The following is a 16,863-nucleotide window of genomic DNA, read 5'->3' on the forward strand; positions in this document are numbered from 1 at the left end:
AGACATTACTAAAATTATTGTTAATATCTTCCAGAATTATCTTTATATAAGTTTTTTTTCCACAGCTCAGCATTGTTATCCTGCCTAAAGAAAGTCCTTAAGCACTGTTGTATTTTATTTGAAAATATTTTTAATTTGACACATAAAAATGTATTTATGGGATAGTATATTATATTTCAGTACATGTATATGCTGTGTAATGTTCAAATCAGAGTAACTATCTGTTCAGATGTTTAACATTTTGTGGTTAAAATATTTAATTTCTTTCTTGTTTTTGAAGATAAATATACAGTATTATTATCCGTTACCCTAGTACACCGAGCACCGTAACTTTCTTTGTACCTTCTAGCAGTAGCTTAATAGCCATTCATCAAACTTTTCCTCTGCCCCGCAGTGATGCTCATTTCACGCTCTAAAAGCCAGCGGTCAGTGCTACACCCAGTTTGCACATGAAGCACTCACCTTCTGCCTTGCCCGGTCACTAGCAGGGAGCTGTGTCGCAAGTGGAGCTGCTTGAATTGGTGCTTATGTAGGGGGCCGACATGGCAGCAGGGACTTGCCTGTGTAGCCTAACATCCTTCAGCTTTAGCTAGTTAGAGTTCATAAAGTTTGTCGTTGTAAACGAATGAATTAAAACATTTGATGTATTTCTGTGTGTTTTTAGTTGATGTAATTTGCTATGCAGAATCATGAGAGCTAGTATCGGGAATTGATATGAATTCTTTCTGTTTTTTTTTTCTAGTTTGCATTTGTGCCGGCTCCTTAGTGAAAATAAAAGTGATGATAGTTCGACTTACAGAGGTAAGATTTCAAAAAGTAATTTAAACTGTTATTTTTGGTTTCCATTCATTGCCATGTATGAAAAAAAAAAAGTGCGAGAGCTCACATTATATCAAGCTTTCCTATGAACGAATCCATTACGGTCGGGAGTGAAACTGGAGTTACGACAAGACTCGGGCATCTTGTATGCTTTTGTTATTTGACCTGCAGCGTAGTGTGGCTTGACTTTCTAATTGAGACTTGATGTAGTTAGCTGGATTTCTGCAGTTGTTAGCTGTATCAGTCATAATAAATGGGAGAGAAGAGCTGGCGTGGAAAGAAAAGCGCCTTTGATTTTACTTGCACTAGAAAATTTCCTGAGACTGAGGCTTAGTGTTTTTGCTCAAGCTGGTTCTGTTCAGGTGGTGTCTGGGGATCTTGTTAAGGGCAGTTGCCATGGAAAACACTGAAAGCAAATGAGTTGTTTACTGCATATCTCAAATAGGATTTATTAAGTAAGATGCTATATAATGACACAAGATGTATAAATAGTATTAGAGGCTTAGTCCACTTAATATTCATTAATTTAAACTTAAGCTTACAGGTTTGGCAAAGGAGTAGTACAAGTAAAAGCAGTTGTGTCTAATAACTTCAGATATGTGACTTTTGTTACAGATAAGACTCAACTTTTTTTTTTTACTATGGAGAATATATAACCAGTATTCTGTTTTAAGCCAAATTATCTTTTTAAAATTATTATTGGAAAGTCAGATATACGGAGAGGAGCAGAGGCAGAGAGGAAGATCTTCCGTTTGTGGATTGACTCCTCAAGCTGCCACTATGGCTGGACCTGAGTCGATCCTAAGCCAGGAGCTCTTCCAGGTTTCCCACGCCGATGCAGGGTCCCAATGCTTTGGACTGACCTTGACTGCTTTCCCAGGCCATAAGCAGGGAGCTGGATGGGAAGTGGAGCCGCCAGGATTAGAACTGGTGCCCACATGGGATCCTGGAGCATGCAAGGTGAGGATTTTAGCTGCTAGGCTACTGTGCTGGGCCCAAGCCTAAATTATTAAAACTTACAGTTTTAAAATAATGCTAATTAATTAATTAATTAAAGATTTATTTATTCTTACTACAAAGTCAGATATACAGAGAGGAGGAGAGACAGAGAGGAAGATCTTCCATCTGATGATTCACTCCCCAAGTGGCCACAATGACTGGAGCTGAGCCAATCCAAAGCCAGGAGCCAGGAGCTCTTCCAGGTCTCCCATGCAGCTGCAGGGTCCCAAGGTTTTGGGCCGTCTTCCACTGCTTTCCCAGGCCACAAGCAGGGAGCTGGATGGAAAGTGGAGCTGCCAGGATTAGAACCGGCGCCCATATGGGATCCCAGCTAGTTCAACGCGAGGACTTTAGCCGCTAGGCCACGGTGCTGGGCCCAAAAATAGTGCTGTTTTTAAATAGAAGATTAAGAACAGAATAGTTTCCCATAGTTTCACATAATTTACTATAGTATTATAAGAAATTAAATATTGGGGCCCAGTGTGATGGATCTATTGGCTAATCCTCCCCGTTCAAGCTCTGGGATCCCATATGGATGCCAGTTTGTGTCCTAGCTGCTCTGCTTCCCACCCAGCTCTCTGTGTGTGGTCTGGGAAAGCAGTGGAAAGTGGCCCAAAGCCTTGGGCCCCTGCACCTGCATGGGAGAGACCCAGAAGAAGCTCCTGGCTTCAGCTCAGCTCAGCTCTGATTGTTGTGCCCACATGGGGAAATGAACCAGGGGATGGGAGTTCATTTACTCTTTCCTTCTCTTTGGAAGTAAATCAATCTTTGTTTAAAAAATTACATATCACTGATTGAGAGAAGATAATATTTTTTAAAGAACAATTTAATGCTTGAGTGAAAATGTTAATTTTTTGTTAAACAACGCGAGGCCACTCTTACCCCATCTTTAGGTAAGATATGTTTTAAGACTTAACATCCCAAGTCTGCTGTTGGTCAAACTGTTCAGTTTATCTTGGCCACAAAACTGATTAATTAAAAAAAAAATATTTAAGGTTGATCTAGTGTGTTCTTGTTGACTATGAGATATTTTAGAAAGTGCAAGAATACTCCTTTGTAAAAATATTTTTTCCTTCTCATGTTTAAAATAAGTCTTTGACATTTTTAAGAGATATTTATTTTTACTGGAAAGGCAGATTTACAGAGAGAAGGGGAGACAGAAACATCTTCCATCTGCTGGTTTACTCCCCAAGTGGCCAAAACAACTGGAGTTGAGTCGATCCAGAGCCAAGATGCAGGAGCTTCTTGCGGGTGCAGGGTCCCAAGGCTGTGGGCCGTCCTCTTCTTTCCCAGGCCACAAGCAGGGAGCTGGATGGGAAGTGGAGCAGGCAGGACACAAACAGGGATTCTGGTACCTGCAAGGCGCAGATTGAGGCACTAGGCCATCACGCAGGGTCCAGGTTTTTGACTTCTAAGATCATTTAAATCTGAATGAAGGAATTCTTTCAAAAGATAAAGATGAGACTGACTTAGTGGTATACAGGATAGACCTCTGTCTGTGGTGCTGAATTCTTACATGGTCACTGGTTCGCTTCCTGGCTGTTCCACTTCTAGTCCAGCCCTGGGAAAGCAGTGGAGGATAGCTGAATTCTTGGGCCTCTTCCCGTGTGGGAAACCCAGATTGTGTCGTCTTCTGCTGTCTTTCCAGGCAAATCAGTAGCAGGGAGCTGAATAGGAAGTAGAACAGCTGGGACTTGATTCAGTACTCATATGGAATGCTGGCATTGTGCTTTTATCTACTTGCCACAGCACCAGGACCCTGGAAGATTTTATTTTTCTGTTTGAAAAATTAACAGGATGGTGGGAAACAGTGAGAAAAGGGGAGGGGAGAGACATTTTCCATCTGCTGATTCACTCCCTAGATTTTTGCAATACCTGGGGCTAGACCATTCTGAAGCCAGGAGTCAGAAGCTTCCTCTGGGTCTCCCAGCTAGATGCAGCGCGCAAGCCCCGTCTTCTACTGCTTTCTCAGGCACATTAACAAGGAAGTGGATAGGAAATGGAGTAGCCTGGACTCTTTTTTTTTTTTAAGATTTATTTTATTTTTATTGGAAAGGCGGATATATAGAGAGGAGAGACAGAGAGGAAGATCTTCCGTCCAATGATTCACTCCCCAAGTGAGCGCAATGGCCGATGCTGTGCCAATCCGAAGCCAGGAGCCTCTTCCGGGTCTCCCACGTGGGTGCAGGGTCCCAAAGCTTTGGGCCGTCCTCGACTGCTTTCCCAGGCCACAGGCAGGGAGCTGGAAGGGAAGAGGGGCCGCCGGGATTAGAACCGGTGCCCATATGGGATCCCGGGCATGCAAGGCGAGGACCTTAACCACTGCGCCATTGCACCAGGCCCCTAGCCTAGGACTGGCACCTTTTATGGGGTGCCGTCATTGCAGGTCATGGCTTAACATACCATGCCACGATGCCAGCCCCAAAGTAGAAGTTTCTTTTGACTCTGATGTAGATTTCATAGGCTTCTGTGGGCTGGCCTTGTAGCCTTAAAGCACCGATTATTGTTTATGGCTTGCACTGTTGCTGAAGTTCTGTACTATTGTAATGATACACGGGAAAGCAGTTAGGGGGAGGGTGCAGGAAATGGGGAAGATGAAAGGGGAAGTCCCTGAGCCTATGGAACTGTACTATAATTAAAAAAAGAATAAAAAATACAACAGGAGTTTCTTTAGTAAATTTAAATAGACATTTAGAAAACTTATCAATTTAGATTCTTTGCTGAGTTTTGGATTGTAATGTGGTTGTTTTTATTACATTTTAGTGTGAAAATGATCCAGGCCATTTTTTTTTCTTCTGGTCTGAGATTAGAATTTCCTGAATCCTTGTGATCACCAGCATGATATTCTTATGGGGACCTAGTTTATGACAGTCAGATGTTTTATTGATAGAAGTGATTACTCTTTTTAAAAATTGATCTTGATGAGGCTGGTACAATTGCTCAGTTGGCTAATCCTCCACCTTCAAGCCCTGACATCTCGCACGAGCACTGTTTCATGGCCAGGCTCTTCCACTCCCCATCTAGCTCCCTGCTTATTGTCTGGGAAAGCCTTGGGTCCCTACACTCCCATGAGAGACAAAGAATAGCCTCCTGGTTCCTGTTCTCAGATTGACTCAGCTGCAGCCATTGTGGCCATCTGGGGAGTGAACCAGTGGACGGAAGATCTTTCTGTCTTTTCTTCTGCCTTTCCAATATAAATACATCTTTAAAATTATATGAATAATTTAAAAATAATTCTTACTTGTTTAGTAAAATTGGAAAGCATGAAATAAATCTCGTGTTTCTACCTTACTTAGTTTTTTTTTTTTTAAGTTTTTTTGTTTTCATTTGCAAGGGGGAGTTAGACAAAGAGGTGGAGAGGCGGTGATCTTCCATCTGTTGGTTTACTCCCCAAATGGCCACAATGGCCAGAGCTGGACTGGTTCCTAGCCAGGAGCTCCTTATGTATCTCCCGTGTGGGTGCCGGGGCCCAAGCACTTGGGCCATCCCCTGCTGCCTTTACAGGCGCATTAGCAGGGAGCTTGATTGGGACTAGAGGAGGCAGGACTTGAACTGTTGCCCAGTGGGATGCTGGTGCAGCAAGTGGAGGCTTAGCATGCTATGCCATGGTGCTGGACCCAAATTTTGGTTTTTATATAATTTATTAAAGACAGGATGTAAAATGGACAGAATGTATTCAATGAGTGTTTTAAAGAATTGAAATAATCTGACTGTAATTCTGTAGTAATTGATTTAATGGCCATTTTTTATTGCAAAAATAACATTTTTATTGGCTAGAGGGAGAACAATAGACATTTTGATCTGAGTCATGTCCCTCTTTTTGTGCTCAGTATTCATACTAGGGAAACAAATTTTCATTTTTTACTTGGTAGCTTTTCCCTGAAAAAAAAAATTTGATTATCCTCCAAAGGGTTTTCATGACACACTTTGGTTTTTTTTTTTTTTTTTAAAGACTTATTTGTTATTTGAGAGGCAGAACTTTACGGGGAGAACTCTTCCATCTGCGTGCTCACTCTCCAAGTGGTTGCAGCAGGTCGAGTTGAGTTGATTGGAACCTGGTAGCCAAGGGCTTCTTCCTGGTCTCCCACAGGAGTGCAGGGGTCCAAGGCTTTGGGCCATCCTCCGCTGGTTTCCCATGCTCTTTCCTGGGAGCTGGATGGGAGGTGGGACAACTGGGACATGAACTGGAACCCATATGGAAAGCTGATTGTTGCAGGTGGAGGCTTAGCCTATTGTGTCACCGCATCAGCCATGCAGACTTATTTTATATTAATGTCGTTAGAGCTGATTGTTTTCCTATATTTAATAGTGAAGTAAAGTTTTTAATGTATGGTACTAATGAAAAAGATGATGAGAAGGAGGTGTTCATTTGGTCAGTAGCAACCCACTTCATGAGCCAGCCATTAATAATAGCTAGTGAGTGGCTATTGGTGGCTAACATTTTTCATAGAACTTACATTTTTGTGTATAATATGTATGCATTTAATTTTTGTCTGAATTTTACTGTCAGTTGAGATTTGATTTAGGTAGAAATTTCTCTGATGTGAACATAATGGATAAAATTACTCTGTCTTACTGCTTTCCTTATATATTGTTACGGTAGTCTTAAGATCTAATTAGTTGTAATCTGAATAGATATAGAAAAATTTGTGAAGTCACCTGGTGAAGAAAATGGTTGGTTAATATTGATTTGGTAGGGTTCTATGCAGTTCTTGATAATACTTATGGCTAGGTTATAACATGGAAACTGCTACTTAAAACGTGTGAAGAGCCAGAATCCAACACACGGTGAGTACAGATCTATCAGATCTATAGACTGTAGGAAAATGCTGCAAAGGAAGGCTCAAGCAGTAGCTATATATTTTTTACAGTAGCTATATTACAGTGCTGGAAGAATGGTTAACTTTTTTAAACCTAATTTTTAAAAAAATTTATTTGAAAGGCTAAATAGATCTTTATGTAACTGGTTAGAGTGTTTTTTTAAAAATAAAAGAAAAACTGCTGATGAAAAGTATTGGGATTGTGTTTTTCTTTGTCCTTTTGATCTTTATCATTCTGAGAAGTGAGAGAAGTGAGATTCAAGAGACTGTGTTCTAACACTGTATCTTTTATGTTCAACAGATTTCCAGCAAGCTCTCTATGAGTTGTCATATCATGTCGTTAAAGGAAATCTAAAGCATGAACAGGCATCTAATGTTCTTAATGATATTAGTGTAAGTATATATTTGTATAATTAAAACCTGATTGGTATGTATCTCTTTGTGCTTTTTAAGCATTCTTTCTTAAAAGAAAAAAGATTATTTGAAAGGCAGAGTTACAGAGAGTTGGAAGGAGAGACAGAGACAGAGCCCTTCCATTTGCTGGTTCTCTGCACAAATGGCTGCATCCTCTGGAGCTTGTCTGGTCAAACGCCAGAAGCCAGGAGTCTTTTGCAGGTCTCCCACATGCGCATAGGAAGCCAAGCACTTTGGCCATCCTCTGCTGCTTTCCCAGCTGCATTATTAAGGAGCTGGGTCAGAAGTGGAGCAGCTAGGACTGGAACCGGTGCCTGTATGCCATCCTGATACTGTAGGCGGTGGCCTTAGCTGCCATGCCACACCACAGTGATAGCCCCAATCAGATGTTTTTGAAGTATATAGTTCACGCTTAATTCTATCAAAAATTTTTAGTAGTTGTTATTGTAAGGTAATAAAGATATTTTGTTTCTTTTTATCCAGTTGTGAGTAAAATTGGGAGGGCAAAGAAAGATGCATGCACTGTAATGGGATTTGAAATATTCTTAATTTAATAAATGAATAAACAAAGAACAGAGAACAGAGTGTTTTTCTTTGGTGCTTAGGATACTTGCATCACATTGGATTGCCTAGTAGGTTCAGGTCGTGGTTTTGTTTCTGATTCCATTTTTCTGTGTCCATGCACCCTAGGAGGCAGCAGGGGATGGCTGCCCTGCCACGCAGATGGTAGACCTGTGTCCAGTACCAGCCTGTTCAGACCCAGCTGTTATAGGCAATTAAGGAGTGAACCTAAAAATGGAAATTCTCTTTTCCTTTTCTCTGCCATTTAAGTAAAAACAAAAACAATTATCTAAAATAATTTTCTCCCACTATATTATAATGTTCCTTTTTGACATTTATGCTTATAAATTAACATTTTAAAAGTTGATTAATTTTTTAAAAGATTCATTGTTTTTCATTGGAAAGGCAGATTTACGGAGAGAAGGAGAGACAGAGAGGATCTTCCTTTTACTGGTTTGTTCTCCTAGTGACCACATGATTGGAGCGGAGCCAGTCCAAAGCTAGGAGGCTGCAGCTTTCTCTGAGTCTCCCACTTGGGTGCTGTGGCCCAAGGATTTAAACGATCCTCTGTTGCTTTCCCAAGTCACAAGAAGGGAGGAGCTGAATGGGAAGTGGAGCAGCTTGCACAAGAAACAGCACCTATATGGAATGTTGCCACTTGGGTGGAAGATTAGCTGGTCGAGCCATCTCTGTGGCCTGTCTTTTTTTTTTTCCCCTCTTTAAGATTTGTTTATTTTCAAGAGTTATAGATGGGGAAGGAAGGAGGGAGGAAAGAGAGAGAGGGAAGACAAAGAGAAAGATTTCTGCTGGTTTACTCCCCAAATGGCTGCAATGGTTGGTACTGGGGCAGGTTGAAGCCAGGAGTCACTAGCTTCCTCCGAGTCTGAGTCTCCCGTGTGGCTGCAGAGGCCCAAGGACTTGGACTGTCTTCTGCTGCTTTAGCAGGCAGATTAGCAGCAAGCTGTATTGTTAGTGGAGCTGCTGGACCTCTAATTGGTGCACAGCTGGGATGCTGGCATTGCAAATAGGATCTTAATCTGTTATGCCACAACACTGGTCCTGGAGTGGGTCAATTTTAAAATAAGTAATATTATTTTTCTGGCTTCAAGTAGCCTGAATGCTTAAATTCAGTTAGACGGAGCCCGAGTAAGATCTGATTGTGAAAATGACTTCATTCTGTCAACTGGGCATTCATACAGATTATTTTTAAATTTTAAAACAATTATTTATTTTTATTGGAAAGGCAGATTTACAGAGAGAAGGAGAGATGGAGAGAAAGATCTTCCATCCGCTGGTGCACTCCCCTTTCAGTGACTGCGATGGCCACAGCTGAGCCGATCCGAAACAAGGAGCCTCCTCTAGGTCTCCCGCATGGGTGCAGGGTCCCAAGGCTTTAGGTCATCCTGGACCGTTTTCCTAGGCCATAAACAGGGAGCTGGATGAGAAGTGGAACAGCTGGGACTTAAACTGAAGCCTGCATGGGATCCCGTTGCATGCAAGGCTAGGCTTTAGCCACTAGGCTATTGCCGGGACCCCATATAGGTTTTGTTATGTTACAGAATCTACTTCTGATTCTTTTGAATTTGCTGAAAATGGTCTAATGAGGCGAACCTTATTTATGTGTGTTTAGTTTTTACGTCTCCTTCTCTATAGATGCTTAGTAATACATATACTTTATATACACTTCCTGAGCTTGATTATCTTTGCCATTGCTTGCTTATAATATACACTGTCAAATAACTATGGGAACTTGTGTGTCTGCTTGCAACTGCCAGAATTTATTTTAATATCCGAAATTAAGCTAATTTTAGGGCTGCAGTAGTGCCAGGAAACTACAAATTTCAATAATTGAACTGTGATCTTTACTAGTGGAAAATGACTCAGACTTGAGCATGGGAGTCGGAAGTCAGGAGAGAAATATAGAATAATGCTGAGGTTTTTATTCAGAAACTGGATTTCGGATCCTTTTATGTTTTTCAAAGGTACAAGAGTGAATAATGAAAAGTTTTAGAATTTATTTTTCTCTCCAACGAAATGTTTGTTGTGGAACAATGGCGTTTGACTGGTTTTGTGCTTTTTAGATTTTCTTTTCTTGTGATTCTCAGGAGTTTTACATAGATTCAGTGTTGACTAAGACATGAACACATTTAAAGTTGTGGTTGAAAAGTGGACCAGTTGTAATAGTTTTGCTTCAGGTATATGTCAGGTGCTTGAAATTTCAGCATTTTTCTAGCATGGATGTTCATGGGAAAAATGTTGGACATTTCTGTTGTTTAGTATTTCTTGCGGTGGAATGGAGTTGTGTTTTGCTTGCTAAAAAGTTTAAGACACCAATTAAAACATGCACCTGGTATAATGGAGTGCCTAGGTTCTATTCCTGACTCGGGTTCCCAATTCTGAGTTTTGACCAAAGAGATCCTGGGAGGCAGCAGGTGATGGTTACTGTGGCAACCACACGTGGGAGACCTGGATTGCCTGCTGGGCTTGGCTTTAGATGTCCAAGTGCTGAGCCTTGAAGGCGTTTGTGGAGTTGGCCAGTGGAGGGGAGCTTGCTCCCTGACGGACTGGTCCTCTGTTTTCTGCTGTCTCCCTGCTTGGGTTGCTTTTTTTCCTTCTTTTTTTAAGCAAGTGATTTGATAGTAGACATTGACAGGATTTTCCAGGTGTTATCTCCTCCTTTCTGTTATCTCTTTGTTATGAAAATTGAAGAATTTCATACTCTTTAGCACAGTGATGTAGGGCTTTTGTAGCTTTTAAGCTTAATCGAAGAGCATTATTCTGAACTTCCAGTATTGGCTGTGTATTGGTACTTACTGAATTATATTTTTGAAATTAGGAATTTCGTGAGGATATGCCCTCCATTCTTGCTGATGTATTCTGCATCTTAGGTAAGTGTGTGACCTGTAAACATGCTGTGTGGTAACTTGATGTACTGTGTTGCATAGAATGATTTGACTTTCATTAATGTTCCCACAAATCTGGAAGCGAATTTTTTTTTTTATGTAATGGAAAATATAGCGTTATAAGTCAAATGTTAGTATGGTTCCTATAAGCTAAATTTAGAGTACAACTCATTTTTTCAAGTTTTTGGCAGCATACATTTAAAAATATTTGAGCGAAATTAAGTCATTTCAAGTTAAAATGTGCATTTTCCAACAAAATGAGTGAGTTATGAAGACTCGAGTAACAAAATAAATTACAGTCAGTGGAGAATTACAGCGAATGATGTCCGAATCTCAAATTTGGGATACTCAAGAGATATTTAGATATTTACTTTGCTATTGTACTCTTTTGATTCTTCTTAATTTTAGAAAGAGCAAGAAGAGCTTAAGTACTCAAAGTACTTTTGTTTTGAGGATGAGAAACCAACTTTGAAAATAGCAACTTCCCTATTTGTACAGAATAAATAAGAATTCATGCAAGATATAAAAGGAATATTTCTTTGACTTAGAACAAAAGGTAGTGTCCCTCCATGGGAGCCATGGATTTAAAACAGGATTGTATTATAAACTTATTTTTCTATTTTACATCTGAATGAAAATAACTTTGAGCGTAGTTTTCTGCATTAGTTTTGTGGTTTTTATAACCTTAGTGGAAAGCATTGTCAGACATTCTGTTCACTTAAAAAAAAAAAGATATCCTTTGAGAGTTTATCAAGTTGGAATGAATTATTTTCGCTTATTACTTACTAGAATTAAATAAATTCATTGAATAACTTAGTGAGACTCTAGTATTTGGCCTTAATAAGTTCAAACAGTTGGTCTTTTGGGCCTATTATGTTTCAGGTTTTATGATAGGTCCAAATGGGTGTGACTGTAGTGATAGATGGAAAGAACAGTCACCGACGGGGCGACCATATGCTCCGTCTTGCCTTCCCTGTGTCCTTATCAATAGTTCTCCCTGTCACATTCCAAACTGTCCTTTTTGGTTGATAAAGTATATGTTCTGGTAGCTATTGGATTGATTTATGCCAGTGATTAAGGAAAGCCGCTTAGTTTTTGAAGCAGATAGTAAAGATAGCACATCATTTTAAGAACAAACATAACATGAAACAAATTTCAGTTTAAAAAAGTATAATTTGATATAAATTTTTAAGACTTAAAACTGACATGTATTGAACATTCTGTTCCTTAACAGTGTCAGGAGTGTGTTATGTCTTTGGGTAATCGTTAGTAGTTTACCAGTTAAAATAACTCATTAGTTACTAGATTATATTTTTTTCTTCATACTTGTTTAGTAATATGAATTAGTATTGCAAGTAATTTTTTACTAGTAATGTGAATTCATGAAGGTGATGTTTGGTTGCTCTTGGGACATTTAGCCTACCCAGTCTGTTTTTACAAGAAACATTAGTATGGCAAACTTACAAAGAAAATTTCATCCACCTTACCCCCTCACGCCCTCATTCCTGTCCTTGACAGAGAAAAAAAAATGATGCAAGGCTGACCCCAGACTGAGGTGTACGGGATAAGAACATGAACTGTCATGCCGATGTCGATGATGATAAGAATAGTAATAATAATATAGATACTATTTTTACAGCAATTCTCATATTTTTGGCATTATGTTACACATTTGATTTCATTGTAATCCTGGCAGCAGGTTTTGTAAGATGGGCGTGTACTAATCAGAAAAACGAGACTCAGAGAAGTGGCTGCCTTTTTAAAGATTTGTTTATTTTTGTTGAAAAGTTAGATTTACAGAGAGGAGGAGAGACAGAGAAAGATCTTCTGTCCACTGGTTGTCTCCTCAAGTGGCTGCAACGGCCGGAGCTAAGCTGGCCGGAGCCAAGTTGATTCAAACCCAGAAGCCAGAGTCTCCTTTGGGCCTCTCACATGGGTGCAGAGTACCAAGGTTTTGGGCCGTCCTTGACTGCTTTCCCAGGCCACAAGCAGGGAGCTGGATGGGAAGTGGAGCAATCGGAATACAAACTGGCGTCCATATGTGATCCCGGTATGTGCATAACAAGGACTTCAGCCACTAGGCTACAGTGCTGGGCCCATTCAGTGGCTTTTTAAGACCGTATGCTAGTGAGGTAGGATTTGATCCTGGGTCCTTGTGGCTCTAGCACTCATGATCTTTTTACTGTTTCATTTTATGCTTATAATACGTCAAGAATTAAAAGGGAAAACAATGTTGTACTTCCCAGGTTAAGGTAACAACTGTATTTAAAGAAAAGGTTTGTGTACTTAATTGAAAGACAGAAACAGCAGTAGAAAAAGAGCAAGAAAGAAAGAAAGAAAGCAAAGAGGAAGAAAAAGAATCAGAATCCACTAGCTCACTCCTTAAATTGCCATAACGGTCAGGACTGGGCCAGACTGAAACCAGGAAACAAGAGCTTCATGTGGGCCTTCCATATAGGTATAGGGGCCCAAGCACGTGGGGCCATCTTCCGTTGCTTTCCCAGGCACGTTTGAAGGAAGGTGAAACAGCTGGGATTTGAGCTGGTACCTATATAGGGTTGTGGCACTGCACCGCCAGCCCCAATAACTGTACTTCCTATGTGGGGGATCAGGGGATTTTATTTATCCTTAAAGATTTATTTATTTGAAAGGCAGTTGCAGGGCAGTGGCAGGGGTATTGGGTCTATCTGAAACCCCCATGGTGGGTCTCCCTTGGTGGTGACCAGGGGTCTCCCATGGTGGTGACAGGGGTCTCCCATGGTAGTGACAGGGGCATATGTACTCGGGCCATCTTCTACCACTTTTGCAGGTGCATAGGCTGGATGTTGTTGGAAGCAGAGCAGTTGTGGGTCCAGCCAGTACTCTGATAGGCAGTGCTGCTGTCCCGAGTCTCGGTTTAATCTGTTCTGCACAACACTGTCTTCAGCTTGAAAACTTCAGTAGCTTGAAAGGGGAAGTTTGATGTTAACTTGATGCCCTGATCATCTCCCTGGAAATCAGTAGTTGGTGACTCAAAGAACTGCAGATGGAAAGAGTTGAGGACATTTTAGTAAAATGTAGCAATCATAGGGGAAATGAACGATGATTTCATTCTGGGATAGAGTGTTCTCTAAGTTCAGGGCAGGAAGGAATTGGATAATAAATGAGTTTACTAGGTTGATGTTACTTATGATTGAGAATGACAAGAATAAAGTAAACAGAAGAGCACGTTTGGGATATTGGAGCACTGCATTGATTGTTGAGACAGCTAAGAAATTCACTGGCATCTTATTAAATATTTGCCAACATGGTCAGAACCAAGAATGGCATCTTAGGTCAGCTGGCTGAGAGGGGTACAGATTTGATTGTACGGGGTGAATCTGACAGCAATCACCGTGATGTTAGGGACTTCAGAGTCCTTAGAGGTTTGATAGATTTTTTTTTTTGAAGGTTTGCTTTTATAGAAAGGCAGAATCACAGATAAAAGGGGACACAGAGACAAAGATCTTTTGTCTACTGGTTCACTCCCCAAGTTGCCACAACGGCCAGAACTGAGCTGATCCAAAGCCAGGAGCCAGGAGCTTCCTCTGGGTCTCCTACACAATTGCAGGATCCCAAAACATTGGGCCATCCTCGACTGCTTTCCCAGGTCACAAGCAGGGAGCTGGATGGGAAGTGGAGCAGCTGGGACACGGACCAGTGCCCTTATGGGATCCCGGTGCATTTAAGATGAGGAGGATTCAGCCACTAAGCTATCCTGCTGGACCCAGGGAATTGATGGATGTTGCTTATCAATATCTCTGAAGTTCTAGACAGTGAGAGCCACCAAGATACCAAGATAACATGTGACAGTTCCTGGAAAGGAGTAATAAATGCACATGGGTTAAAACTCTTGATAAGTTAACTTTTATTGCAATTTACATGGTATAAATTACACAGCACAGTTTCCTTAACACAGTTTGAGTTACATGCTTAACTAATGTGGCCTGACTATGGGGAAATGATGATTGTCCAAAAAGGGAGGTGGAGAAGGGCCAGGAACATGTGAATATGTTTGATGACAAATTCCCTTCTTTTTTTGGTTCTTAGTGTTGGCAGTAGAAAGTAAACTAAAGCAAAACAGCGGCAGGATGTCTGTTTGAGGGCGATTTTTATTACTTTGCTGAAACTGTTGCCTCTTTTAATAATGGCATTTTCTGAATCATCAGTTGACTTTTTAAAATAGCTTAATATTATGTAATCAATTAAAGTAACAATCCTGCTTGTAATCCTGTCAATCCTTGGTGAGATTTTTAGTGTTGGTGTTTCGCTATACTTTTATTCCCTCTGTACCTCAGAGCTGAAAATTGACAAATTTTCTGAATAACTTACTGAAATTTAAGGGCTCAGCTTATTTATTTATTTATCTATCTACAAATATTCATTTCATTTTTATTGGAAAGGCAGATTCACAGAAGGAAAGTCACAGAGAAAAACCCTCCATCCTCACTCCTCAAATGGCTGCAGTGGCCAGAGCTGGGCTGATTGGAAGCCAGGAGCTTCTGCCGGGTCTCCCACATGAGTGCAGAGGCCCCAGGCTTTGGGCTGTCCTCCACTGCTTTCCCAGGCCACCGGAATGGAGCTGGATGGGAAGTGGAGCAGCTGGGACACAAACTGGTGCTTATATGGGATCCCGGCGGATGCAAGGCGAGGATGTAGGGATTTGAGCCATTGTGCTGGGCTCAAGGCAAGAGCTTAAAACTATCAATCAGATGAAGTTAAAAATCTTGAATAGATTTCAGTTTATTTACTAGAATTGTAGTTAGAATTGGGATGTTTAAAACATTTTTTTCAGACTCTTTTTTGTAGAAATTTGGTGGCCTGGTAGTTTGTTTAAAACATGGTAGTTGACCAAGGTGGCAAAAGTGAAGGATTTGATCTTTACGAACAACAGGACCTTCTGAGTTACATGTTTGTTGTCAGTTCAGCTTCCTACCTAAGGAAGCAATTTCTTCTTTTTTTTTTTTAAAGCATCTTTGAGAACTAGCTTAAACTTTGAGTGTATAGCATTTTAACAACAGTATTTTTTTTTTGTAGCTTTTTTGCTTTCAGTGCCACAGCAGGTTGCACCTGTTGATCGACTTACCGTTTATGGATATGAGAAAGTAAAGCACTCATACATATTAATAATGTCTCAAGTTACTGTAGTTTTCAATTTTCCAAATTTATAATGAGATATTTTCAAATTAGCAAGCTTTAAACAAAATAAATATTTTAGTGCTAGAATTTAGAGAAATCAAACTTTCATCTTTTTTTCATCATTGTAGATATTGAGACAAATTGTTTAGAAGAAAAAAGCAAGAGAGACTATTTTACACAGTTGGTATTAGCATGTTTGGTAAGTTTTAAACAATACTTTTTAAAACTTTGCATTGGAGAGTGGTAATTACAGTTAATCATGTCAGTGGAAGGAGGGTGTTGACATTCAGGTGACTAATTCTAAGGTGAGATTTGGATTTGGAAATGAAATGTGTTGCAAACTTAGGCATGGTATATCTGTGAAGTAAACATGTTACCATATCTCTTAAACTACTCCTGTGAAACCTTTAGTGATACTCCCGACCTAGTAAGTTCCTGAGAAAAAGGTAAGCATCTGTAAAGTAAATAGAAATTACTGTAAACAGCTTTTAAATGGAAGGAATTTTCCTGAGCTCTTTATTAGGCAAAGGGAGAAAGAATGGAAATAATTTTCACATAATAAATTCTAAAACTTGGCATAGTCATGGTCTAATGAACCATTATGTTATTAATTTAGAACTAAAAAGAAATGACATTACCCAGACTCTGAAGGATGTGCTTGTCATTGCTGTTTTTGTATTTGACTTAAATAGTTGAATTTAAGGAAGCCTGTGATGCTGTTATCTTTTTTTTTAAAGATTTATTTATTTTTATTGTAAAGTTAGATTTATAGAGAAGGAGAGGAGAGACAGAGAGAAAGCTCCTCCGTCTGCTGGTTCACTCCCCAGGTGGCCGCAAGAGCTGGAGCTGCGCTGATCCGGAGCCAGGAGCTTCTTCCAGGTCTCCCACGTGGGTGCAGGGTCCCAAGGCTTTGGGCCGTCCTCGACTGCTTTCCCAGGCCACAGGCAGGGAGCTGGATGGGAAGTGGAGCAGCTAGGATATAAACCGGCGCCCATATGGGATCCTGGTGCATACAAGACGAGGACTTCAGTTACTAGGCTCCTGTGCCAGTTCCTGTATTATTTTTAAATGAAGATTCAATACAGACTTAATTTTAATGTGAATATCACCTGTAATTCTTGTCATTCATTGGCTATATACTGTTTACATATGATTTTAAAGTAAATTTTTGGGAGAACTATATATTTGAA

General features: G+C 40.3%; 1 protein-coding gene across 4 annotated transcripts in view; it reads left to right on the forward strand.

The window, feature by feature from the left end:
- THOC2 (THO complex 2) overlaps nt 1-16,863 on the forward strand; it is an 85,245-nt gene that overhangs the window by 12,118 nt on the left and 56,264 nt on the right. For all 4 annotated transcript variants that reach the window (XM_041000014.1, XM_041000015.1, XM_041000012.1 and 1 more), the window contains exons 2-5: nt 743-801; nt 6,940-7,031; nt 10,450-10,501; nt 15,802-15,872. In XM_041000014.1, the coding sequence (XP_040855948.1) occupies nt 743-801; nt 6,940-7,031; nt 10,450-10,501; nt 15,802-15,872 (274 nt within the window). The remainder of the gene's footprint in view (nt 1-742; nt 802-6,939; nt 7,032-10,449; nt 10,502-15,801; nt 15,873-16,863) is intronic.

Source organism: Ochotona curzoniae, unplaced genomic scaffold (genome assembly GCF_017591425.1).
Source record: "Ochotona curzoniae isolate NIBS_2020 unplaced genomic scaffold, NIBS_Ocur_1.0 scaffold_1852, whole genome shotgun sequence".
NCBI classification, from domain to species: domain Eukaryota; kingdom Metazoa; phylum Chordata; class Mammalia; order Lagomorpha; family Ochotonidae; genus Ochotona; species Ochotona curzoniae.